Source organism: Macaca thibetana, chromosome 4, assembly GCF_024542745.1.
Source record: "Macaca thibetana thibetana isolate TM-01 chromosome 4, ASM2454274v1, whole genome shotgun sequence".
Classification (NCBI taxonomy): domain Eukaryota; kingdom Metazoa; phylum Chordata; class Mammalia; order Primates; family Cercopithecidae; genus Macaca; species Macaca thibetana.
This window is the reverse complement of record NC_065581.1, coordinates 167,407,772-167,435,025: the sequence shown is the minus strand read 5'-3', so window position 1 is coordinate 167,435,025 and position 27,254 is coordinate 167,407,772. Positions and strand designations below refer to the sequence as shown.

Here is a 27,254-nt window from a genome sequence, read left to right as displayed (position 1 = left end):
AGTATCGCCAGCCGGCGAGCGCATCCTGCATTTTTAGGACGTCCATGCTTGTTTGTTTATTGATTCATTGGTTGGTTTTGGCAGAGAAGAGTGAGGTTCAGCCCCATAAGGACAGGTGAGGGAATCAGGGGGCCACCCTAGGCCACTGGTCGTCCGCTGAGGACTGACTCGCGGCCAGAAAGGAGTGTGGAAGCCCTGGGAACGTGGGGGTGGGAAGGCCTGTCCTGATGCTTCTCAGACGAGGAAGCTGAGCCCAGGGGTCATGCAGGTGAGCCCAGAACAGGCCTTGATGGGGCCCCAGCTCAGTCAGAGAACACACGTAGATCTGTGATTGTGTTACGGCGGCGAGTGATGACTGTACACACACTCCTGGATAAGAACCATAGGAAATCAGACAAACAAAAACCAAAGACTGTTACCCGAGGAATATGTTCTAAGTGATAGAAATACGTTCCAAGGAACAGAACCTGAGACAGAGAGGAACCACGCGTGGACACCCTGGGGGTCCCGGGCCACCCTGGAAACTCAGTGCACGTTCAGAGACTGAGTTGACCCCAACGCTGCCCTCGGGTCTCTGTGCTGCCTCCCACCCCTGCCCCAAGTTCCCTTCCCAAGTTGGCTCTGCTGACCCCACCCAGAGCTCCTGAGCCATCCATGGCTCCCCAGTGCCTTGCCATCCAGGCAAGGTGCTTCAGGTCCACCCCGCAAGTTGCTGCTGCACTAAGAGCAGGCAACGCTTCTCCCAAACTAAAAGTCACCATCCCCCAAACATTCCCAGAATGTTCCTGTGGCCCCAGAGCTCTGTCATCCTCAGGACACCTTAACTCTGATGCGGACAGAGAATGAAGGGACTCAGAGCTCACGCTCTGCCACTCTGTGATTTTGAATACAATGGGATTTTTCTGAGTTTCAGATTTATTGCCTGTAAAATGCAGAAAATATATCCCCTATATGGTCAGTCTTATAATGAAAATCAACAATTCAGTACGCATAAAAGTGCCTGTTAGGTATTCACAAAGCCAGATTGCTCCTGGCACAGCATAAAAATATAATCTTGATAATTAAATGGCCCACATTAGACTAGAAGGAGATATCTTATGTTACCAAGAGCATCATAACCAGGAAAAGATCGCCTTGACCATTTTTCTTTTCTTTTCTTTCCCTGCTTTCTGGAACGCTGAGTCATGGCACATTCATTGGGTTTCTCTCCTTACGGGAATGATTTCTTGCATCAGGTTGCTCTTTCTTTCCATTTGGGGGCTGTGATTACCTGTGAGGAATTTCTTTACAGGGAATCTCCTTTTTATTAGCTTGTTTCAGTTTCCTTGGAAATAAGTGACCTGTAATTTTCACCAATAATTGAAATGTTTCACTACATTACGTAAATCAGTGAACAGAGGTTAAATGGAAATACATTAAGTCTTTATAACTTTAATGAAACCTCAGGTAGAAAAGATTCAGCACTGTCTTTGGCAAGCTATTTTATAGAATCGATTAGAAGACTTTCCTGGACACACACGGATTTAGCTCCCCGCGGCACCCAACAGTAGACCCAGAAATGCATTTCTGCTCTTCCCTTGAAAGGCAGCCCCTGAAGTCCTGTGCTGGTCACAGACTTGGGTCCCACAGAGCCACAGCCCAGCCACCGGGACGTCCACCTGCCCCAGCCAGGCAGTGGCTCCTCAGACTCCTGGATGCATGAACTGCGGCCCCACGCCAGCTGCCCTGTGCCTGTTCTGTCCTATGGCACGTCTGCAAGGCAGGGCCTGATTCCGCTGTGTTTGCTTCCTCTGGCAGCGGTGGACGGTGAGGAGGGCTGGTCTCCGTGGGCAGAGTGGACCGAGTGCTCGGTGACGTGTGGCTCTGGGACGCAGCAGAGAGGCCGGTCCTGTGACGTCACCAGCAACACCTGCTTGGGGCCCTCCATCCAGACACGGGCTTGCAGCCTGAGCAAGTGTGACACCCGCAGTGAGTGTTGGGCGTGTGACACCCGCATGCCTGTGGGGGTGGGGCTGGGCTTCCCTCAGCCTTTGAGACCTTTGCAAGGGACAAAGCTGTCCTCAGGAGGCGCTGGGCCTTTGCAAGGATTCTGGCCAGGCGAGGCTTTTCCTCCCGGCTGATGGGAGGGGTTCTCCTTCCCTCTCCTCAGCAGCTGTGAGATGCTCCTCAGTTAATAAGGCACATGGTTTATAGGCAAACGCCCCTCTACGCGGCACAGCCTGATCTCTCTGTGCTTCTTGTGTTAGTCCGGCAGGATGGCGGCTGGAGCCACTGGTCACCTTGGTCTTCATGCTCTGTGACCTGTGGAGTCGGCAACATCACACGCATTCGTCTCTGCAACTCCCCAGTGCCCCAGATGGGGGGCAAGAATTGCAAAGGGAGTGGTCGGGAGACCAAAGCCTGCCAGGGTGCCCCATGCCCAAGTAAGTGTGGTGAAGACGGGGCCCTGGGTAGGTGGGTTCGCAGGCGGCTCACAGTGATCTGGGGTGCCAGGGTCTGTTCCAGTCCAGTCCAGCTGAGCAGCAAAGGGGGCTGCTATCCCAGGCCTGGCTCAGTACTGGACCCATCCTTTGTGATTAATTCTGCTCACCTGTGCTCAATGCCAACCTCCTCTGAGATAGTCCCGTTTCATCCTGGTTCAGAAGAGACTCTAATTAAAAGAAGAATGAGCCAGCACTGCAGCTGTGTCATGGGAGTGAGTGTGGATGGGGAGTGACTGTGGATGGAAGTGAGTGAGTGTGGACGGGGGACTGAGTGTGGACAGGGAGGGAGTGTGGACGGGGAGGGAGTGTGGATGGGGGAGTGAGTGTGGACGGGGGAGTGAGTGTGTGGATGGGGGAGTGAGTGTGGATGGGGGAGTGAGTGTGGGTGGGGGAGTGAGTGTGGATGGGGGAGTGAGTGTGGGTGGGGGAGTGAGTGTGGGTGGGGGAGTGAGTGTGGATGGGGGAGTGAGTGTGGGTGGGGGAGTGAGTGTGGATGGGGGAGTGAGTGTGGACGGGGAGTGAGTGTGGATGGGGGACTGAGTGTGGACGGGGAGTGAGTGTGGACAGGGGAGTGAGTGTGGACAGGGAGGGAGTGTGGACGGGGAGGGAGTGTGGACGGGGGAGTGAGTGTGGACGGGGGACTGAGTGTGGACGGGGGACTGAGTGTGGACGGGGAGTGAGTGTGGACGGGGGAGGGAGTGTGGATGGGGAGGGAGTGTGGACGGGGAGTGAGTGTGGACGGGGGAGTGAGTGTGGATGGAGAGAGTGTGGATGGGGAGGGAGTGTGGATGGGGAGTGAGTGTGGACGGGGAAGTGAGTGTGGATGGGGAGGGAGTGTGGATGGGGGAGGGAGTGTGGATGGGGAGGGAGTGTGGACGGGGAGTGAGTGTGGATGGGAGAGAGTGTGGATGGGAAGTGAGTGTGGACAGGTAAGGAGTGTAGATGGGAGAGAGTGTGGACAGAGGATACCGCAGATGCACAGAACTGTGTCTCTCTGAAATAGCCTTTCCCTGCGCCTGTGCAGACTGGGGTGGGGTGGGAGTTACAGAGCACTTGGTCCAAAGCATCAAGGGCTTCCCCAGGGAGACCTGGCTCAGGAAGTGCATGGACATGCTGAGAACAAAAGGGTGTGCAGGGATTGCTTTCAGCGGTGCTCACGCCTCGTGGATACTGCTTATGAGGACATCGAGTGTCACACCAGGCTTCTGAGTTGAGGTCACCCTCCATGACAGAGGGACACCTTGGCGAGGAGTTCTGAGCTTCTCAGTGTAAATGGTGGTGTGGGGCCGGGCACGGTGGCTCACGCCTGTAATTCCAGCACCGTGGGAGGCTGAGGCAGGAGGATTGCTTGAGGCCAGGAGTTTGAGAGCAGCCTGGGCAACATAGCGAGACCCTCTCTATTAAAAAAATTCTTTTATTAAAAAGAGGAGGTGGTATGATTTGTCTTCTGGAGGCCAAGAGATTGCAGCAAAACCACTGGAAACGCTGTCATCTGCACCACTCCTGGAATACACCGTTGCAGCAGGCTTAGTGGTGCGATCACGCTCTGACCTGTAGTCAGCCAACCTGGGGAGAAACCAGTTTGTGAGGCTGTATAGGGAACACCACGTCCCACCTGCTTTTCCCTCTCACTCAGCCAGCTCGTGTTCTCCACCCCGGGCCTTGCTCTGAGCTCTCTACGTTGGTTTTCCCCACAGTCGATGGCCGCTGGAGCCCCTGGTCCCCGTGGTCGGCCTGCACTGTCACCTGTGCCGGTGGGATCCGGGAGCGCACCCGGGTCTGCAACAGCCCTGAGCCTCAGTACGGAGGGAAGGCCTGCGTGGGGGATGTGCAGGAACGCCAGATGTGCAACAAGAGGAGCTGCCCCGTGGGTGAGTGAGGGGTGGCAGTGGGGGCACTGAAACCGGCTTCCGTTCTGATGACAAATGCAAATGCTTTGGGAAACTAGATGAAAAACACAGAAAAGAAAAATCCATTTTAGTTGCACACGAGAAGATAACTGCTTTTCACATCTGTATTTCAGTCCTCCTGTATTTCTAATGTAAAAACAGAAAAGATGCCACGTGGCGTGACCTGTGGAATGCAGGTAGTTGTGTGGTGTAGAATGCGGTGTGTGAGTAATTGTGTGGCGTGGCCTGTGGAATGTGGGTAGTTGTGCGGTGTGGCCTGTGGAATGTGGGTAGTTGTGTAGTGTGGAATGCAGTGTGTGGGTAATTGTGTGGTGTGGACTGTGGAATGTGAGTAGTTGTGCGGTGTGGCCTGTGGAATGCAGGTAGTTGTGTGGTGTGGAATGCGGTGTGTGAGTAATTGTGTGGAGTGGCCTGTGGAATGTGGGTAGTTGTGCGGTGTGGCCTGTGGAATGTGGGTAGTTGTATGGTGTGGTCTGTGGAATGTGGGTAGTTGTGTAGTGTGGAATGTGGTGTGTGGGTAGTTGTGTGGTGTGGACTGTGGAATGTGGGTAGTTGTGTGGTGTGGTATGTGGTGTGTGGGTAGTTGTGTGACGTGGAATGTGGTGTGTGGGTAGTTGTGTGGTGTGGAATGTGGTATGTGGGTAATTGTGTGGCATGGCCTGTGGCATGTGGGTAGTTGTGTGGTGTGGCCTGTAGAATATGGGTAGTCGTGTGGTGTGGAATGTGGTGTGTGGGTAATTGTGTGGCATGGTCTGTGGAATGTGGGTAGTTGTGTGGTGTGGCCTGTAGAATATGGGTAGTCGTGTGGTGTGGAATGTGGTGTGTGGGTAGTTGTGTGGTGTGGCCTGTGGAATGTGGGTAGTTGTGTGGTGTGGCCTGTGGAATGTGGGTAGTTGTGTGGCCTGTGGAAAGTGGGTAGTTGTGTGGTGTAGACTGTGGCATTTGGGTAGTTGTGTGGCTGGGAACATAGCATGTAGATAGTTATGTGGTATGGAACATGGTGTGTGGGTAGTTGCATGGTATGGAATGTGGCACATGGATAGTTGTGTGGTCTGGGATGTGGCATCTGGATAGTTGTATGGTCTGGAACATGGCATGTAGGTAGTTGTTCAGTGTAGAACATGGCACATGGGTAGTTGTGTGGTCTGGAATGTGGTATGTAGGTAGTTCTATGGTCTGGAACATGGCACGTAGGTTGTTCAGTGTGTAATGTGGCATGTGGGTAGTTATGTGGTGTGAAACACGGCATGTAAACTGTGATATGATCCGGAGCAGGGCATGTGGGTTGTGAAACATGGCATGTGGGTAGCTGTGCAGTGTGGAACGTGGCACATGGATAGATGTGTGGTCTGGAATGTAATATGTAGTTGTGTAGTGTGAAACGTGACATGTGAGTAGCTGTGTGTTGTGAAACGTGGTGTGTAGGTAATTGCGTGGTGTGGAACATGGTGTGTGGGTCGCGGTGTGGTGTGAAATGTGACACGTGGTAGTTGTGTGGTCTGGAATGTGGCATGTAGGTAGTTGTGCGGTGTGGAAGGTGGCATGTGGGTAGATGTGTGGTCCGGAATGTGGCACGTAGGTAGTTGGGTGGTGTGGAAGGTGGCGTGTGGGTAGCTGTGTGGTGTGGCCCGTGGCGTGTAGTCATAGTGTGCGTGTGCTTCTGTAACCCACTGCACTGTGTCCAGCTGAGCAATGCATTCTTGGAAATGGCGCCCCTAGATGCTCATCCAGAATCACACCGCAGTATTCCTGACTACACAGTTTGATGACAAGGACATCCAGAGTGTTTGACAGCACGCAGGGCGGCCTTCCCTCTGTGCTGTGCAGGGTGCGTGGTTAACTCTGCTGCACCTTCTCCCACCCAGATGGCTGTTTATCCAACCCCTGCTTCCCGGGAGCCCAGTGCAGCAGCTTCCCCGACGGGTCCTGGTCCTGCGGCTCCTGCCCCGTGGGCTTCTTGGGTAATGGCACCCACTGTGAGGACCTGGACGAGGTGGGTGACCCCGCCCTGGGCTGTGGGCGCCCTGGAGGTCGGGAGTGGCCTCTCACGTCTGCTTGTCCCCACAGTGTGCCCTGGTCCCCGACATCTGCTTCTCCACCAGCAAGGTGCCTCGCTGTGTCAACACTCAGCCCGGCTTCCACTGCCTGCCCTGCCCACCCCGATACAGAGGGAGCCAGCCCACTGGGGTTGGCCTGGAGGCAGCCAAGACGGAAAAGCAAGTACGCAAGGCCGGCCTTCCTTGTGTGTTGTGGAGGCTTTGGAAAAATCAAATGAGTTCGCAAAAGAAGCAGGAGAAAGGAGAGGAAGGGGTGGTGTGGCCCAGGAGAGACATGGGAGGGGCTGGCCCGGGGAAGCTGAGCACCGACACGGCTTGGCGGCTCCTCTCAGCACGGGGTGAAGGGCTGAGTGCTCAGGTGAGGCCTGTGAAGGTCAGGCCACAACCTCTCAGCTATTAGCGGCATCCCTTGGTGAGCTGCAGCCGAGGCTCAGAAACGATGACTGAGTCACTCACAGAGCCTCAGGAACAAACAGCACCTGCAGTGCACGTCCAGAAAGCCCTTCCCACGTCAGGACTTGGGTCTGCTTGGGACGGGGCCTGCTGGGGGCCACGGTGCCCGACCTCCTGCCTCGATGCCTCCAGAGCCATCATCCTGCCTGTCACTAACCACACAGCCCTTCTCCCCTTAGGTGTGTGAGCCCGAAAACCCATGTAAGGACAAGACACACAACTGCCACAAGCACGCAGAGTGCATCTACCTGGGCCACTTCAGCGACCCCATGTACAAGTGCGAGTGCCAGACCGGCTACGCGGGCGACGGGCTCATCTGCGGGGAGGACTCGGACCTGGACGGCTGGCCCAACCTCAACCTGGTCTGCGCCACCAACGCCACCTACCACTGCATCAAGGTGAGGCGCGGGGCTCGCAGGGCACCCAGGGCCATGGCGGTCAGCCCTCCTTCTGGTGCCAGGGACGCTACGTCGAGGAGGGGAGCACAGCGAATTTTGAAGCCTGGTGAATTTGGAGGGAGCGTCTCCAAGGCCTCTTGCCTGATCACCAGGTTGAATGCGTCTCCCCGGTCCCCTTTCTGGGGGTCCTTAGTAGACACATCCACACTCTGGCGCTGCCCGCTGCTGGGCACCAGAGAACAGCAGGCACCTTGGCCCATATTTGCAGCTGTGTGCATCGCATCACCCGAAAGTGTGAGTAGAGGGAGGACGCCGCCAGCTCCACGCTCAGCTCCAGGCTGTGCCGAGGCCATTGTGTCTCAGGCAGGTCTGGCCAGGCTTTGTCACTTGGAAAGAGTTAGGACGTGGTTTTCTTCCCAAAGCCCAGGCGTGTTGCGGTATAAGGAGCAGCTCAGCTGGCTGGGAGAAGGAGCTCCTTCGGGGCCCATCACAGGCTGGACCGCTTTCCTGTGGCCACCGGAACGAACACCACGGTCCAGGAGGCTCAGAACAACAAAAATCTGTTACCTCGCAGCTCTGGAGGCCAGAAACACGACATCATGGTGCTAGCGGGGCCATGCTCCCTCTGCTTCTCCCAGCTTCTCTGGCTCAGCCGTCGCTGGGCTTCTGGGGCTGGTGGCTGCATCACCCTGACCTCTGGTCTGTCTTCATACCACTTTCTCCAGTGCCTTTCTCTCCCGAAGCTTCCTCTGCCTCTCTCTGATAAGAACACCTGTGCTTGTGTTTAGGGCCCACCCAGATAATCCAGGATGAGCCTCTCTGTTCAAAGTCCTTAACCTAATTGCACTTGTTACCATATAAGATGAAATTCACTTCAGCCATATCAGGTGACATTCCCAGGCTCCAGACATTACGACGTGGACATCCACAGTGGGGACCACTACTCAGTCCACCGCACAGGGTGCCCCAAAATGTGTTACTGCAGTTTTATGCCTTAAGAAAGTCAGACATGGAAATGCCACAAACTGACACAAAATACCACTTGAAAATATAACTATATTCATTTTTATTTAGCATTTAATCACACTTGTGAATTTGTGTTAATTTTCCCTTTCAGTCCCTCTTGACTAAAGATGGCAAATACTGACTGAAATTTCTCTTTCAGTCCCTCTTGACTAAAGATGGCAAATACTGACTGAAAATACTGAAACAAAATATGAATATGTTTTAAAATCAATGAGGCACTGATCCCAACCTATGTTACACCCCTTGCCTACCCAGCCTACACTTCCTGAAGCCCCTGATTTCAGGAAGTCAGCTGTAGCTGAGACCATGCTGCTGGAAGATATCCCGATTATTCTTTCCATTGTTGTGGAATTTTAGATGGAAATTTAATAATTTTGAAAATGGTACATAATTTACAAAGTTACGTGTGTGTGTGTGTGTGTGTGTATATGGGACTGCCCAGAGTGTGCTGCCAGAAATGTTTTGAATAATTTTATCTATTTTAACTGCACAAAAATATATAAATATATATATATATACACACACACACACACACATACACACACACACACACTCACACACACAAAATAATTTAAAAGAGAGACTTGACAAGGGACCCCGTGCCTGTTCCCATATTCACCTGACACACAGGTGCTGGATCCTCCCCATTGCCAGGGGCCCCCATCTGGGATCCATGTCCTCCATGACAAGCAACATGCTGTCCTTTCTTGATCTGTGAGTGCTGAAACTCTGGGCTCCAGGACAAGACTCCACATTCTGTTTTCTGATTCAATGAGTGATGCACTTTGAGCCACGGGGAGGAGACACCCGTTGGGGCTCTTGTACACGTGTTCAGGAAACTGAAACAGATGCTCTACTCTCTACCTTTTCCTAGATTTCCAGTTCCCTCGAGTTGTTAGTGTCTGTACAACTCAGCTTTAAATTATGGTATAATTGGGCTGAAATGAAATGAGTTTTTTGCCCTATTACATGCATTACCCACTCATCGTGAAGAGCTGAGTTAGCAGATAATTTCAAGTTCTCAGCCCTGGTTTCTGAACATATTACATACATATTTGAAAGACTGTTTTCTTTGAGATCTTTTGGCTGGTGAGGGTTAAATGTTTATAAGCTTTGGCATTTTGATTTATGAGCTGAAGTCTGTGGGAAGGAAAGCGCCACTAAAGCCTCTTTTCTCTCCCATGTTCTCTCAGAGCAATACCTTGTCATTCTCTTCTTGTTTCTGCCGTTGTTTGGCAACCTCACTGGGATCCTGGGCTCCGAACACTAGTTTCTTTTGTCTCCCTCATGAGTAGTGGTGACGTCATTTCCAGGGCAGGAGTGGAGAAGAAATCCATGCGCCTCTGGCCTCTTGGCTCCTCTCTTAGCTCCCACTCGAGATCGAGGACAGACGGGGGACGCTTCCTTCCTCAGAGCCAAGCTGGTTTCATTTCACCTGCATTCCTGAAAGAGGCGCTTTCCTGAATGTTTTTCCAAGTATTCTTCCTTCTCTAATTGCAGGATAACTGCCCCCATCTGCCGAATTCTGGGCAGGAAGACTTTGACAAGGACGGGATTGGCGATGCCTGTGATGATGACGACGACAATGATGGTGTGACCGATGAGAAGGTAGGATCAGCTCATGCCGCGCACCTGTCCTGGGTTCCAGGAGCAGTGAGGTCCGCAGGAGGCCGCTTTATACCAAACAGCCCTTATCAACGTAACTGCCATTGTCTTGCAAGCGTTTGTGCATAAGCAGTTCCCAAAGGTCACTGTAAAGTCAGTCACTTGCAAAAGCGGATTACCTCAGTGCATGGGACTGCCCAGAGTGTGCTGCCGGAAATGTTTTGAATAATTTTTCTATTTTAACTGCACAAAAATAGAAGACCTCCTCTCCTTCTGCGGAGGAGCCAGTGATGGGCAAGGCTGACACCACCACGAGTGACAGACTTGCCTTTATGGCAACCTTTAAAATATTATCATTTTTCTGAGAAAATTGCTGCAAACACAAATGGTTTAACGTATTTGCACACAAAGCAGCTCTAGCAAGAATAGATTACGTTTTTACTCACTGCTTTCTTACGTCTGACTTTGATGGAGACATTGACTCACTAATCCATTCATTTATTTGATATTTACATCTCTCCTCACCATGAAGTGTATGTTATACTGTTTTTGCCTCAGCAATCTCCGAATTTTCAACAGAAATGATGATAAAATTATTTTATATTGAAAACGTGTTTGGCGAGGGCTAACTGGCTTTTTTTTGGTTTTGACGGAGTTTCAATTTTGTCACCCAGGCTGGAGTACAATGGCATGATCTTGGTTCACTGCAATCTCCATCTTCTGAGTTCAAGCGATTCTCCTGCCTCATCTCCCGAGTAGCTGGGATTACAGGCGCACACCACCACGCCCGGCTAATTTTTGTATTTTTAGTAGAGATGGGGTTTCACCATGTTGGCCAGGCTGGTCTCGAACTCCTGACCTCAGGTGATCCGCCTGCCTCAGCCTCCCAAAGTGCTGGGATTAAAGGTGTGAGCCACCTCGCCTGGCCCTAACTGGCTTTTCGAAGTGCTGGGATTAAAGGCGTGAGCCACTGAGCCCAGCCCTGGTCTCGAACTCCTGACCTCAGGTGACCTGCCCGCCTCAGCTTCCCATAGTGCTGGGATTAAAGGTGTGAGCCCCCGCGCCCGGCCCTAACTGACTTTTTGGTGTGCTGGGATTACAGGTGTGAGCCACTGTCCAGCCGTAACTGGCTTTTGTGTTTGTTTGATTTCTATATTGATTTTCATCCGTTTTTAGTACATAACTTATAAGTGCTAAACGGCTTGACACACATTCCTATGATCTTCATTAAAGTCTTCCCTTTCTTGTTTTTCCAGGACAACTGCCAGCTCCTCTTCAATCCCCGCCAGGCTGACTACGACAAGGATGAGGTTGGGGACCGCTGTGACAACTGTCCTTACGTGCACAACCCCGCCCAGATCGACACAGACAGCAACGGAGAGGGTGACGCCTGCTCCGTGGACATTGACGGGGACGGTGAGTGCTCCTGCTCCTTCCAACACATGCAGTTTTTTTTTTTATTTTTTATTTTTTGAGACGGAGTTTCACTGTTGTTGCCCAGGCTGGAGTGCAATGGCACCATCTTGACTCACTGCGATCTCCACCTTCTGGGTTCGAGCGATTCTCCTGTTTCAGCCTCCTGAGTAGCTGGGATCATAGGCACGCACCACCACACTCAACTAATTTGGTATTTTTAGGAGAGACGGGGTTTCACCATGTTGGCCAGGCTGGTCTCAGACTCCTGACCTCAAGTGATCTGCCTGCCTTGGCCTCCCAAAGTGCCGGGATGACAGGTGTGAGCCACTGCACCCGGCCCAATGCATGCGTTTTAAGGGTCACAGTTGGAGGCATTTGCAAGCTTCATGTTTTATTCTGAATTTTGATAAGCTCCTCTCATTTTTACACTACTATAAGATTAAATGATTCGTTCAGTTATTCCCATAGGGGCCCATGCTTATTCTGCCTTGCCTTTTCCTGAGGGTCGGGGACACCGGCCACAGGACCGCCCTAGAGAAAGCTATGCATTTGGTATCCTCCTCTCTCTGACCCCCGCCTCGCAGTCCTGGGCCTCATGCTTCTTCATGGCATCTTTTCTAAAGTTCACCCTTCATTCAAAAATTCCAAGAAGCCATTACATGTTTTCATCAAACTGAGCTTCCAGGAGCCGTGGGTCTCTCCTGTGCCCCCATCCTGGGACATCTGTCTCTGCGCCCTTATTTCTAAATATGTATTGGAAAGCTCCTCCCACAGGGCTCAGTTAGAATAACGTGGGTGTATTGTGGCTACCTCTGCCACTGCTCCCGGCTGATGCTTTACCTGGAGAGCTTTGCTGGTCTCGGTAAGCGAGCTCTGCAACCCAGTGCCACAGTCACCGCACGGCAAGCGAGCTCTGCAACCCAGTGCCACTGTCACCGCACGGCCGCTCCTTCTCTCGGGGGCCTGGAGACTAGGCGAGCGCTTCTGTAGAACCAGCAAGAGCTTGGGGCAGGCTCACGTCCACGCCGAGGTTTGACCCCAGCTCCTCCACACTGGGCCTCATGGGGTCCTCTTCCCAGCCCGGCGCCAGCCACACCCCTTCTGAGCCACCCCAACCTGCTGTTCGGTCTCACGGCAGGGTTCTCAATCTAATCTTTTCCCCTGATTTCTGCCTCCACCCTCTTCTCGGTCTCCGGAATGTGGTGGGTTGCTGTCTAAGGGCTCGTGGTGGCCAGGGGGCTCCTCGGCTCTCATCCAGGGTGGCATCTGTGATGTGCTGGATGCAGATCTCAAGCTCCCAGTCCCTTCCGTTTTTATTTTTTAGGGGCTCCTTACTTCCCTTCTCCAGACCTCACCTGACCAAAGCAAGGCGAGCGTCTCAGCTCAGTTCTGGCTCTTCCTGTGGACTCGCTGCCGTGTCACGTTTTGCTCTGTCATTTGTGACACTGTCACTGATGGGATTGTTTAGTTCAATGCTAGTTATATTTTTATAACTTCAGTATCAATGCAACTCATCATTTTCAGATTTCTTAAAATAAGATATGACATCGAAAAACCCTGCCACTGTCTGCCATTGTTTTTTCCTACTCATGTGCATGGATGATAAGCTCCTAGGAACTCAACGCGTACTTTCTGAGTGGGTATTAGGGAGAAAGAAGCAATTTAGCAAGCTCAGATTTACACGGCGACAGCACATTCACTGCCCCTCCTGCAACATTGCCCAGAAGTCTCCAAAAGTTGGTTCTATTTCAAATGAAAGGAATTTGAGTTGTAATGAAATACGTCGTATGTTCTTCTAAAATCTAATAGTCTTTATATTTTACTATATTCTTAGGCTTCTTTTTATTATCATTAAATAAAAGTGTAGCTGTAAGCAATTTCACGTGATAGGAACCCAGTGAGCTTCTCCTAAACTCACCTGTCCTTGTGGTTTGTTTTTGTTTTTTTCCCCCTTTGAACACCAACAGATGTCTTCAATGAACGAGACAATTGTCCCTACGTCTACAACACTGACCAGAGGGACACGGACGGTGACGGTGTGGGGGATCACTGTGACAACTGCCCCCTGGTGCACAACCCCGACCAGGTGAGGGCAACCATGAACAGGCAGGGTTGGTGGGGTTGGGGGTCCTCATCAGAGGGACTTGGATGGTGACAGTATGGGGGGTCACTGTGACAACTGCCCCCGGTGCACAACCCCGACCAGGTGAGGGCAGCTGTGGGCAGGCGGGCTTGGGGGTCCTCATCAGAGGGATGTGGATGGTGACGGTGTGGGGGGTCACTGTGACAACTGCCCCCGGTGCACAACCCTGACCAGTTGAGGGCAGCTGCGGGCAGGCGGGCTTGGGGGTCCTCATCAGAGGGACTTGGATGGTGACAGTGTGGGGGGTCACTGTGACAACTGCCCCCGGTGCACAACCCCGACCAGGTGAGGGCAGCTGTGGGCAGGCGGGCTTGGGGGTCCTCATCAGAGGGACTTGGATGGTGACAGTGTGGGGGGTCACTGTGACAACTGCCCCCTGGTGCACAACCCCGACCAGTTGAGGGCAGCCATGGACGGGCGAGTCTCAGGTCCTCATCAGTCCCCTCCACGGGGCCTTGGCAGTCTTCCATGAGCTCCGCCAAGACAGGATAACATGGAGTTTTCAATGATTTCAATCGAACACATTTACTCAACTCAAATCGCAGCACAATTCTTGTATCTCAGTGGCCATAGGCCAAATGAATAAATGCCTTCGCCTCATCAGCTGGAGCGAGGTTGCATCTTCACAGAATTCTCTCCCCATTTTCCTGATGCCAACTAGAAACTGGCTTTATTCCCAGGTTTGCGTTTGAAAGAGACAAGGGAAGACAATCATCTTGATGCAGCCCATAGGACATATTCTAGCAAATGATGTAAAAAAAAGACATAATTACTTGGTAGTTCGTGCTTGTCTAGTGAAGAAGCACAACGTCTTCCTTTAGTGAAGTGAATTACTGTGGAGAGGTGGCAGAGGGTGGACAGATTCCTGGCCCCAGTGCTGGTCCTGACGTCAGGGTCGGTGTGACCTTAGACCAGCTGCCCTTGCGTGACCCGGGGCTTGTGCTGCAGGACGAGGAGGCGGCTCTCAGGCTTGCGTCCTGCTGGTTCCTCTCCACCTCCTCAAATTGGCACTCCTCTGCTGTTTCCCTCACGCCCCATCCCCTAGACTGACATGGACAACGACCTCGTCGGGGACCAGTGTGACAACAACGAGGACATAGATGACGACGGCCACCAGAACAACCAGGACAACTGCCCCTACATCTCCAACGCCAACCAGGCCGACCACGACAACGACGGCCAAGGCGACGCCTGCGATCACGATGATGACAACGATGGCGTCCCCGACGACAGGGACAACTGCCGGCTTGTGTTCAACCCAGACCAGGAGGACTTGGACGGTGGGTGCTCTCCCAGCTCATCGGGTGTGGAGGAAAACGGCTTCTGAGCAACCCACTAGGACAGAGACATGTATACACAGAGATCAGCTTAAATCTGCTGCTGGAAAAAAGGCAGTTACTTTGGGCCTCTTAAAGCTATGGGTCCATGCAATATGAGTTTCCTCTGCCCTGACACTCAGCACATTCTTGACTGTGTGTACCCTTCAGCAGGTGTGCTGCCTCAAGTGTGTGTGCGCGTTGGGAGGAGGAGAAATCCCTGCCCCCATGTCACTGCTAGATCATTGATGATCTCCTAGAAACAAAGCCAGTTATAAACATAGGATGAATTGGAGATTTGGCATATGGGGCCAGGCAGAGGACAGGGAGGATTTTTTTAAGAGCATTTTTTCAAGAGCAAAACAAACAAAAGTGGCACGAGTGTGAAGCGTGAGAGGAAGAGCTGCTTTGCTCAGGGGTGAGCATAAATAGGTAGCCCATAGGCACGGGGGGTGCTGAGGAAGGAGCTGGATGGGCTGCAGTCCTCAAAGTCAGAGTCCCTGAGTAATAAACAAGGGCACAGCTGTGCTCTGGGGATTCCTGGGTGGCTGTGAGAAAGTGGTCCTCACTCGGAGTTGGGCTCTGGCTGACACAGGCTCTTTTTGGAAGCTGTGTCCTTGACAGATGGAGATAAGGACTTGAGGGGCGTCTGAGACAGCATGACTCAGAAGTACGTGGGAGACGCTGGGATCAGAAGGGCAGCTCCCGGGTTCTCCCTGAGCAGCATGAAGGGATGGAGTGAGCACAGGAAGCCTCATCTGGACTCCGTGCTCTGGTGGGCAGGGGCTTGCTCCCCAGGCAGCCTTTCCACAGAGAGGGCCTGGGATGGAGAGAAGCTGACAGGGAGAGCAGCATTTCAGCATTTCAGAGTGCCCTGATAGCAACTACGTGCCTGCCACACGGTAGGTGGAGTATGTTCTTGAACAGAACGGAAACTAGTTGAAGAATATGATGAGATATTCAATCCAACTTACCTTTCCTCCTAAAACAGCAGGCAACGTGAAAGCTAATTCAGTACGTTGCTATCTGCCTGTCAGGTTATCGTCATTGCCGTAGGCTGACTGGACACATGTGGCAAATTCGTGGTCCCCCCTGTTTGCACCAGGCCCACCTCATCCCCACTCCCCACTATGTCACAACCCTGTTGAAAACTTGACAAGGACCTCCTAAACAGCAGAAGTCCATGTCTCCCTAGGAAAAACCATTTTAGTGTGAGTTCCGCTTTGATGCCCAATAGACTATAAAAGGCAGGGATGACTAAGAAAAGTAATAACAGACATTCAGAAAACTATCCAAAAAGAAAGCTGGAAATGCAGGTTGATATTACTTGACAGCCATTCAGGTTTTATACCCTCAGCGTTGAGTTTGGAACACGGTGAGAAATGGCTTTATGTGAATTTGCTGTGCTGGCCTTTGCTGTGTATTTATCACAAAAATGTTGTGAAAAGAGTTGAGGCTCCTCACAGCAGTGAAGTCAAATGTTTTGGAGATTGCAGAGCATGAATCCACAAAACACTGCAAAGCACTCAGTCTTAGATGTTCGGGGAATGACACACTCATGTTTCTCAGACATAGAAAAGCAAATGGCAAACCACCAACTTTGCTTCTTTGTTTCGTGTGTGTGTGTTTTAGTTATTTTTATTTTTTATTTTTTGGCTTGTTCTTTGTGCATAGGTGATGGACGGGGTGATATTTGTAAAGACGATTTTGACAATGACAACGTCCCAGATATTGATGATGTGTGTCCTGAAAACAATGCCATCAGTGAGACAGACTTCAGGAACTTCCAGATGGTCCCCTTGGATCCCAAAGGGACCACCCAAATTGATCCCAACTGGGTCATTCGCCATCAAGGCAAGGAGCTGGTTCAGACGGCCAACTCGGACCCTGGCATCGCTGTAGGTGAGTCTCTGAGTCACGGCGGTGGTGCAATTGCTCTGGGGGAGGCACCCACAGAGGATGCAGACTGTGCTTTAAGATCATGCAGGTGGGATGCCGTGTGGTCTTTCCGGAAGCCCCCAGCCTTCCATGGTCTGTGAAACTGTCTGCCTAGATAAGCTTGACAGGCACATGCACCTGCCGCTCTGAAGTCTCTGAAATGTCAGTAAACCATTTTATTTTATAGACTTGGTCTATGAAATGGGACCTCATAACCCCCTCAGAACTCTTGTAAGTTGACTCTTAAATCCCTTCAATTCCAATAATCTCATGGTAAAAGAGCCCACTGGGTATGAAGAGGGGAGCCCGCCCCGCCCGCTGGGCATCCATTCTCAGATGGTCACAGGGCCAAGGATTGCCTGAAACCTGTTTCTTTTTTTCTTTTCTTTTTCTCTCTCTCTTTCTTTCTTTTCTTTCTTTTCTTTTCTTTTTTCTTTTTTTCTTTTCTTTTCTTTTCTTTTCTTTTCTTTTCTTTCTTTCTTTCTTTCTTTCTTTCTTTCTTTCTTTCTTTTTCTTTCTTTCTTTCCTTCCTTTCTTTCTTTCTTTCTGAAATCTGTTTTTTTCTTTTCTTTTTCTCTTTCTTTCTTTCTTCTTTTTTTTTTTTTTTTGAGATGGAGTCTTGCTCTTGTCGCCCAGGCTGGAGTATAGTGGTACAATCTCAGCTCACTGCAACCTTTGTTCCCGGGTTCAAGTGATTCTCCATTACAGGGGCCCACCACCATGCCCGGCTAATTTTTGTATTTTTAGTAGAGACGAGGTTTTGCCATGACTGGTCTCAAACTCTTGACCTTCAGGTGTTCTGCCCGCCTCAGCCTCTCAAAGTGCTGGGATTACAGGCATGAGCCACCGCTCCCGGCCACCTGAAAGGTGTTTCTAACAAAACCTTATGGCATTGTATCCAGGTTTTGACGAGTTTGGGTCCGTGGACTTCAGTGGCACGTTCTATGTAAACACTGACCGGGATGACGACTATGCCGGCTTCGTCTTTGGGTACCAGTCAAGCAGCCGCTTCTACGTGGTGATGTGGAAGCAGGTGACGCAGACCTACTGGGAGGACCAGCCGACGCGGGCCTATGGCTACTCCGGCGTGTCCCTCAAGGTGGTGAACTCCACCACGGGGACGGGCGAGCATCTGAGGAACGCGCTGTGGCACACGGGGAACACACCGGGGCAGGTGAGGATGGCCGGCCGGGCCCGTGCATCTCCTGTGTGCCACTGTGGCTGCGGGTGTTTCAGCAGGACTAGCCCAACCCCACTGTGGCTGCAGGTGTTTCAGCAGGACCAGCCCAACCCCGAGACCCCAATTTTGTTTTTATCAATTTTAACTCCAGGCACAGTTATTTTAATAATCTTACTTTATTATAGACACTGTGCCTGGGGTTACAACTCAACACATTTGATTATTACCCGTTAAACACAGTTGCTAATCCCCTTACAAATTAAACCTCTTTTACCTTCCTCTGGAGAACAGGAGTGAGCACAGGACATAACGATCAGATATAATATGAAAAACATTTTTTAAAATTGGAGATAGGTAGAACTGAATATCAAAACTTTAAGTATTTTGCCCGACATCCCGTATCAAGGAAAGAGAAGATCCAGACATGAACCCAGGAATCTAGGGTCAGGTGCCTGGGCTCTTCAATCCAGGAATCTGAGGGTCAGGTGCCTGGGCTGTCAGCCCTGAGTCACACTCTCTGTCCATGGGCTTCAATCTACAGTAGAGATTTGGATGATAAACACATCAGAGAGAGATGGAGCACCATGAGCCTTAAATGTGAACTTTCAGAGTCATGTTTTTGCTTCCTGCTTGGTGTTACGGGGCTGTGGTTAAGGTCCTGGGTGCCCATGGCACTCAAGAGTGCTGTGTTCTCCCTCAGGTGCGAACCTTATGGCATGACCCCAGGAACATTGGCTGGAAGGACTACACAGCCTACAGGTGGCACCTGACTCACAGGCCCAAGACTGGCTACATCAGGTGAGGGCAGGTCAGCACAGCTGCATTTCTTCCAAGGGGCCTCCCATCGGATGGCACATTATATAATGTTTGAACATTAGTAGACAAATAAGCTCAAGTGAATTCTAACTTTTTGTTTTACTCTAGATTTTTCAGCATTAACTGCCTTCTCTTTTCTATCCTGCATCTCTACTAAATATTACATAGTTTTAAAAAATGGTTGAAAAGGAGAACATACAATCTGCTTTGTTTTTAAAATGACTTTTGGGATGATAACCGTATTTTCTCCTAATGAATAGCCCAGGCAGGGGAGAACACCTGCAATTAGAATAACTGCATCTGTACAGAATTAGCATGTGCTTTATTGGAGACTAGATTTGTACCTGTTTCTGATGATGTAGATGGCTGAATTTAAAACACGGTTGTATGAAGTTTTGACACGGTTAGCCCAACAGAATCTTTTCCCTTGGCTTAACAGCTTTTGTAATTGATTTTTACTGAAACAAAATGTGGTCAATTTAAAATCAAGGTATTTTCGTTTTTGTTTCTTCAAAGTTAATAAGCACCAAGATCAGGCCAGACTCTGTACAGATGCCAGGAGTGTGTGAGTCCCTGGCAATAGTGGGCAGATCTGTGTGGATGAAGTGCAGGCTCATGGCCTGGCTGGAACGTCTCCCTAGAGGGCCTCCCATTTATTCACACTTACGCCCCATCCTCCTGTTGGGGGCTTGGTGTATCTGGTCCTGCTCCCACACAGCTTCCACAGTGGGGAGGAAAGTCAGTGAGCTCATGATTTTAGCACATGGTGAAGTAGGGAGAGTCCAGTGTGGCTTCCCAGGAAGTGGGAAGTTTCCTCCTCACCCCACCAAAGGCAGAGTCTCCTCTAAAGCCCTTGCCTGGGTAACTGTAAGTGAACTCACAGATTGTGACAATGGTGTGGTTGCAAGAAGGGAGGCGTGCCCTGGATCAGTGCTGCACCAGGGGTGGCTGGAGCTCCAAAGGAGAAAGCCAGTGATGCCCCCTGGGGCACTGAAGCCCTGGGCAGGGTATCCACAGCTCGTGTCGGGAGCCGACCTGCCACCACTGGTGAATGCTTCATGGAGTTCATGTTTTCTTTCTTTCCTCTTCTTCTTTTTACAAACCATTTTTAGAGTCTTAGTGCATGAAGGAAAACAGGTCATGGCAGACTCAGGACCTATCTATGACCAAACCTACGCTGGCGGGCGGCTGGGTCTATTTGTCTTCTCTCAAGAAATGGTCTATTTCTCAGACCTCAAGTACGAATGCAGAGGTGAGTGTGAGTGCTTCAGGTTAGTGGGGAAGGCATGTGGCACCCAGAAAGGGAAAGTGCACTTTTCCACTTACAAAAGCTGTACATCAGGGCAATAAACCTAATGCACGATACCACATGAGACCCCCGCACATTCCAAGCAGCCATTTCATTTGGTCAGCTTGGATTGTTGTTTGTGGTAATTGCATTTGGATGCCTCTGGTAGAACACTTTCCAATTATTTACAGGTCCCACCCATCCTCACTGTGCCGTATCCTAGAGTTTCCTAGATTTCCTCCACCTTCCAGGCTCCTGACGCCATTTTAGATTGGTACCCTTGCATTAGCAATGGCAGGCAGGCAGGCAGGAAGGAAGGAAAGAAGGAAGGGGTTTCTCTATAGTTATCTCACTACAAGTATATTTGAATCAAAATATTATAGACCTGGAAGATAACTTGAATCCCATCTGCTCTAATTCCATGACTTCACGTGCACATTACCCTTCCACAGATGCGGGAAATAAGGCTCAGGCTGCTTCTCAAAAATTACACATTGAAAATCATGTGTTTGGCTGGGGGCAGTGGCTCATGCCTGTAATCCTAGCCCTTTGGGAGGCCAAGGCGGGTGGATTCCCTGAAGTCAGCAGTTCAAGACCAGTCTGGCCAACAGGGCAAAACCCTGCTGGGGTTGATTTCTCTGTTTGTTCTGTGGAAGTTTTCTTCTTATGTTAGGATGACTTTCAAGGCATCTCATTTCCTCCCATCCATCCATATCATTCATCCACCCACCCATATATCTCATCCATCCACCCATCCATCCATCCATCCATCCATCCACCCATCCGCCCATCCATCACATCCATTCACCCAACCATTCACCTCATCCATCCATCCATTCATTCATCCATCCACCCACCCACACACCCACCCATCTCATCCATCCATCCATCCATCCATCCACCCATCTCATCCATCCATCCATCCATCTATCCATCCATCCATCCATCCATCCACCCATCCACCTATCCATGTAATCCATCCACCCACCCACCCACTCATCCATCTTATCCATCCATCTACCCACCCATCCACACAACCATTTCATCCACCCCCACCCACTCATTATCCCGTCCATCCTTCCATCTCATCCACTCACCCACCTACTCACCCATCCATCCACCCACATATCCATCCATCTCATCCATCCATCCATCCATCCATCCATCCATCCATCTCATCCATTTACCCACCCACTCATCATCCATCCATCCAGCCACCACTCATCCATCTATCTTATCCATCCATCCATCTCAGTCACCCACCCACCCACTCACTCATTCATCTCATCCATCCACCCACCCATCTATCTCATCCATCCATCCATCCATCTCATCCACCAACCCATTCATCCATCCATCCATCCACCCACCCACGCATCCATCCATCCATCTCATTCACCCACCCACCTATCTCATCCATCCATCCATCCACCTATCTCATCCATCCATGTCATCCATCCATCCATTCATCTCATCCATCTCATCCATCCATCTAGCCATCCATCCATCCATCCATTCATCTCATCCATCTCATCCATCCATCCATCCATCCACCCATCCGCCCATCCATCTCATCCATTCACCCAACCATCCATCTCATCCATCCATCCATTCATTCATCCATCCACCCAACCCACACACCCACCCATCTCATCCATCCATCCATTCATCCAACCACCCATCCACCTATCCATCTAATCCATCCACCCATCCACCTCATCCATCCATCCATCCACCCACTCACCCATCCACCTCATCCATCCATCCACCCACCCACCCATCCACCCATCCATTTCATCAACCCCCACCCACTCATCTATCCCATCCATCCATCCATCCATCTCATCCACTCACCCACCTACTCATCCATCCAGCCAGCCACCTATCCATCCATCCATCCATCCATCCATTTCATCCACCCACCTATCTCATCCATCCATCCATCCATCCATCTCATCCATCCATCTCATCCATCCATCCACCCATCCACCCATCCATTTCATCCACCCCCACCCACTCATCTATCCCATCTCATCCACTCATCTATTTCATCCACTCGCCCACCTACTCATCCATCCATGCACCCACCTATGCATCCATCCATCCATCCATCCATCCATCCATCCATCCATCCATCTCAGCCACCCACCCATCCATCCATCCATCCATCCATCCATCTCAGCCACCCACCCATCCACTCATCCATCCACCAATCTAGCCACCCATCCATCTAATCCCCCACCCACCTATCTATCCCATCCATCCATCCATCCATCTCATCCACCCACCCGTCTCATCCATCCATCCACCTATCTCATCCATCCATCTCATCCATCCATCTATCTCATCCATCCATCCATCCATCCATCCATCCATCCATCCATCCACCCATCCATCTCATCCATCCACCCATCCATCCATCTCATCCAGCCACCCACCCACCTCATCATCCATCCACCCATCCATCCACCCACCCATTTCATCCATCCATCCATACATTTCATCCATCCATCCATCCATCTCATTCACCCACCCACCCATCTCATCCATCCACCCATCCATCCACCCATCCATTTCATCCATCCACCCATCCATCCATCCATCCATATGGTAGCTCTCATTTTTAATTAAAGTAGTTATATTTCAGGTTCTAGGTGAAACAAAATAAAACACTACCCATGGCCCAGTCATCCTAACTCTGTTTATTGCTTTTTTTCTTTTTGTAGATGTTTAAACAAGATTTGCTGCATTTCCGGCAATGCCCCGTGCATGCCATGGTCCCCAGACACCTCAGTTCATCGTGGTCCTTGTGGCTTCTCTCTCCAGCAGCACCTCCTGTCCTTTGACCTTAACTCTGATGGTTCCTCACCTCTTGCCAGCAAACCCAAACCCAAGTGCCTTCAGAGGATAAATATCAGTGGAACTTAGAGATGAACATCTAACCCACTAGAGGAAACCAGTTTGGTGATATACGAGACTTTATGTGGAGTGAAAATTGGGCATGCCATTACATTGCTTTTTCTTGTTTGTTTAAAAAGAATGACGTTTACATATAAAATGTAATTACTTATTGTATTTATGTGTATATGGAGTTGAAGGGAATATTGTGCATAAGCCATTATGATAAATTAAGCATGAAAAATATTGCTGAACTACTTTTGGTGCTTAAAGTTGTCACTATTCTTGAATTAGAGCTGCTCTACAATGACACACAAATCCCATTAAATCAATTATAAAGAAGGTTCAATTCAAATTTGAAGTAATGTTATAATAAGGAGAGATTAGAAGACAACAGGCATAGCAAATGACATAAGCTACCAATTAACTAATTGGAACATGTAAAATAGTTATAAAAATAAACGAACTCTCCTCTTGTCCTACAATGAAAGCCCTCATGTGCAGTAGAGATGCAGTTTCATCAAAGAACAAATATCCTTGCAAAATGGGTGTGACGCGGTTCCAGATGTGGATTTGGCAAAACCTCATTTAAGTAAAAGGTTAGCAGAGCAAAGTGCTGCGCTTCAGCTGCTGCTTGTGCCGCTGTGGTGTCGGGGAGGCTCCTGCCTGAGCCTCCTTCCCCAGCTTTGCTGCCTGAGAGGAGGCAGAGCAGACGCACAGGCCGGAAAAGGCACATCTAACTCGTATCTAGGCTTCGGTAACTGCAGACAAGTTGCTTTTACCTAATTTGATAATACATTTCATTAAGGTTCCAGTTATAAATGTTTTGTTAATATTTATTAAATGAATATAGAATGCAGCTCCATTTACCAATAACTTATTTTAAATATGCCTAGTAACACATATGTAGCATAATTTCTAGAAACAAACATCTAACAAGTATATAATCCTGTGAAAATATGAGGCTTTATAATATTAGGTTGTCATGATGAAGCATGCTAGAAGCTGTAACAGAATAAATAGAGAATAATGAGGAGTTTATGACGGAACCTTAATATATAATGTTGCCAGTGATTTTAGTTCAATATTTGTTACTGTTATCTATCTGCTGTATATGGAATTCTTTTAATTCAAATGCTGAAAACGAATCAGTATTTAGTCTTGCCAGGCACACCCAGTAATCAGTCATGTGTAATATGCACAAGTTTGTTTTTGTTTTTTGTTTGTTGGTTGTTTTTTTTTTTTTTTTGCTTTAAGTTGCATGATCTTTCTGCAGGAAATAGTCGCTCATCCCACTCCACGTAAGGGGTTTAGTAAGAGAAGTCTGTCTATCTGATAGGGGGCAAATCTTTTTCCCCTTTCTGTTAATAGTCATCACATTTCTATGCCAAATGGGAACGATCCATAACTTTAGTCTTAATGTACACATTGCATTTTGATAAAATTATTTTTGTTGTTTCCTTTGAGGTTGATCGTTGTATTGTTGTTTTGCTGCACTTTTTACTTTTTTGTGTGGAGCTGTATTCCCGAGACCAACGAAGCGTTGGGAGACTTCATTAAATGTAGCGACTGTCAACAGCGTGCAGGTTTTCTGTTTCCGTGTTGTGGGGTCCACCGTACAATGGTGTGGGAATGATGATGATGTGAATATTTAGAATGTACCATATTTTTTGTAAGTTATTTATGTTTTTCTAAACAAATTTATCCTATAGGTTGATGAAACGTCATGTGTTTTGCCAAAGACTGTAAATATTTATTTATGTGTTCACATGGTCAAAATTTCACCACTGAAACCCTACACTTAGCTAGAACCTCATTTTTAAAGATTAACAACAGGAAATAAATTGTAAAAAAGGTTTTCTATACATGATCTCTCTCCCTTTTTTAAAAAGAATTAGCAGGGTTTCTACTGGGGGGAAAGGGGTAAAAGGAATTGGCATTTTGCCTCCTCTAATGTAAGCAGGCCTGCGGTGTGATCACGGGCTATCTCCTCACAAGTCACAGGTTAAAATGCAGGCTGAAGGGCCTGGTGGAGAAGGAAGCCCTGCTTGACACAGGTCTCTGTTCTGCTGAGCCTCCCAGCGCGGTGTGGGATACAACCATTTAGCAATTCATCTCTCCTGCCTCTGCTCATTGTCAAACGAGGGAACAGAACTTTGTAGGGAATTTGGCAAACATGATTGAAATGATTCAGAAAAAGGCAACAGCACAAGGGACCCTCTCCCTAATACTAAATGTTCTTCCCTCTTGACTCATTCTTCTGAGTCAGGCGGAGGGAAGTAGCAGACCCCAGAGGAAGGGCCCATTTCCAACCATGGCACTGTCTAAAAACGGGCCAATCAGGCTCACCAGTTGGAGGAGGCAACGGCAGCAGCACAGGATGCTGGGGTTTCTTTAGCAGTTCCAGCTGTTCTTGTTGGGATTTCTGAGTAGTATGGAGCCAGACACAGGAAAGACACAGAGAAGAAAAACAGGGAGAGAGGGAGAGAGGGCATCCAGAGAGAAAGGGGAAGAGAGGGAGGGACTGGGGAGAGAAAAAGAGACAAAGAGACAGACGGGGAGTGTGGGGGAGGGAGGAAAAGAGAGCGAGATGAATAAAAACAAGTATATTTGGCTGAAACACGCTGGAGTGAGTCAGACAGTGAAGCAATAAGATATAGGAAAGGCCATCTGAGGCAACAGGCTGTGAACTGAAGGCCCTGGCTTTGAGTTGTGAAATGGGTGAGTTTCATTTCATCAATATGGAGGAAAGAGCTAGATCTACAGGTGTAAATGAAAAGTTTAGAAACAAAATAATGATGGCAGTGATAGTGGCTGGTCTATGGACAGCTATTGGAGGAAGCTCAATGCACATTTTACTCATGAAACAAAAAATACATACACTGTATTGAATAAGGATGCTTAGAAGTCAGGCATTAAATTAGATACATTTCTCGTGCATTCAGGTTTTGTTGTCATTTATCAAAAAGTTGAGGTTTGCTGACAGCCATATTCCCTGTCGATGGCCTTAGACACATCAGAATGGTTGTCTCCAGGGATTAATCTCTGGTGCCTTTGTGAGCTGACCTGGGAGGAAGGTGTCCCTGGACCTCAATGACTCCGTGCGAGGGCCTGCTCTGTGCCCCTCCATCTCCCTTCTGCGAGCGGCTGCCAGCACACCACCCGAGCTCCGCACCTTCCACCGTGGACAGGGAGGGCCATCGTTCTAGACGCTGCTGCCGCTGCTGCTCACAGGAAAAGGTTCAGCCCAGGCCCACGCTCTGAGAGTCGACTGTACCAGGCTCAACCAGCTCGCCCTCAGGGCAGGCACAGGCCTTGGTCCTGTGGAACGAGTCGGTGGGTGAAATAACACATCTTCATTCCCAAGTACCCAAGCTTGGGATCTGTGATTGCCGGGAGGAGAGAGGCCCTTCAAACCGTGACCGACTCACTGGCTGCTGCGTGTCCCAGCTGTCGGCTACATGGCTCCTTCCATCATTCCTGGAGGACCAAAATCTTAGGCCAGCTTTGCTCAGCCTGAGTTTCACAAAGTGATGCTTTTGACCATGGAGCAAGTAGTGCCTAGGCCTTGAGGAACGCAGGTGTGGGGTGATCCAGGAGCTGCCACTCAGCTCCATGGCCACAGCCCCGTGGGCTGCCAATACCCAAATGGGAGGGCCCTGCTGAGGGCTGAGATCACCCAGACGAGGCCCTTAGCCCAGGGCAGGTACTGCACTGGTGCTTCCCACCCTCTTACGAAGCTCCTTCTGGAGCCACCAGCCCGGGGTCCCAGGTGAGGGGCTGAAGCAAGCCTGGACACCCCTGCTTCGCCCGGGTGTCAGCCCTGTGCCCAGCGGAGTGAGCTGCGGGTCCAGAGCAGCTTGCGGCCCACGCAACCGGCGTTAGTTTTGGGGACCGCGTGGGCATTTGTGCCGAGAGGTCTCGGCCCCCAGCTCCCCCCGCCCCGTGCAGTCCCACAGGGGCCCCCGATTCACCCTTCCCCAGCCCTCGCTCAGGGGCCCGGCCCCTCTGGCTCCCCCGAGTCTGCGCTTGGCACCTCACGGGTAGGGTGGGCGTGGAGCCACGGCTGTCCCTGCCGCGTGGCCCACCCAGGACACCCGCCGACCCTGCAGCCGTGGCAGGACCTCCTGCCAGCTTCTCAGTTCCTGTCTCGGTCATTTTCAGGCCCTTGAAGACTTTTGCCACTTTTCAGACACTTTTTACCACATAATGGCTTTTTCAACCCCAAAGCACAGCAGATGCAGGATGGGAAGTGATCTTCAACTTTCTGGCTTTCAGCGGACACCCCAGACGCGCGTGGACTGCAGGGCTTGGGTCGGCGCGTCCC

At 50.2% G+C, this 27,254-nt stretch overlaps 1 protein-coding gene and 1 long non-coding RNA gene across 3 annotated transcripts in view; one reads left to right on the top strand and one right to left on the bottom strand.

The window, feature by feature from the left end:
• The window catches only part of THBS2 (thrombospondin 2), a 39,015-nt gene extending 14,223 nt beyond the window's left edge, over positions 1–24,792 (top strand). For both annotated transcript variants that reach the window (XM_050787104.1, XM_050787105.1), the window contains 15 exons: positions 1,798–1,968; positions 2,247–2,423; positions 4,181–4,354; positions 6,259–6,386; positions 6,461–6,613; positions 7,083–7,301; positions 9,828–9,935; positions 11,189–11,348; positions 13,316–13,434; positions 14,537–14,771; positions 16,482–16,709; positions 17,648–17,919; positions 18,626–18,723; positions 19,854–19,993; positions 22,756–24,792. In XM_050787104.1, coding sequence (XP_050643061.1) covers positions 1,798–1,968; positions 2,247–2,423; positions 4,181–4,354; positions 6,259–6,386; positions 6,461–6,613; positions 7,083–7,301; positions 9,828–9,935; positions 11,189–11,348; positions 13,316–13,434; positions 14,537–14,771; positions 16,482–16,709; positions 17,648–17,919; positions 18,626–18,723; positions 19,854–19,993; positions 22,756–22,763 — 2,390 coding nt within the window. In that variant the 3' untranslated portion in view covers positions 22,764–24,792. The remainder of the gene's footprint in view (positions 1–1,797; positions 1,969–2,246; positions 2,424–4,180; positions 4,355–6,258; positions 6,387–6,460; positions 6,614–7,082; positions 7,302–9,827; positions 9,936–11,188; positions 11,349–13,315; positions 13,435–14,536; positions 14,772–16,481; positions 16,710–17,647; positions 17,920–18,625; positions 18,724–19,853; positions 19,994–22,755) is intronic.
• Positions 31–27,254, bottom strand: LOC126952477 (uncharacterized). The gene is made up of 3 exons (XR_007724907.1): positions 26,902–27,254; positions 25,994–26,310; positions 31–369 (listed from the first exon to the last, which is right to left on the bottom strand). It is a non-coding gene; the product is annotated as an uncharacterized LOC126952477 (long non-coding RNA).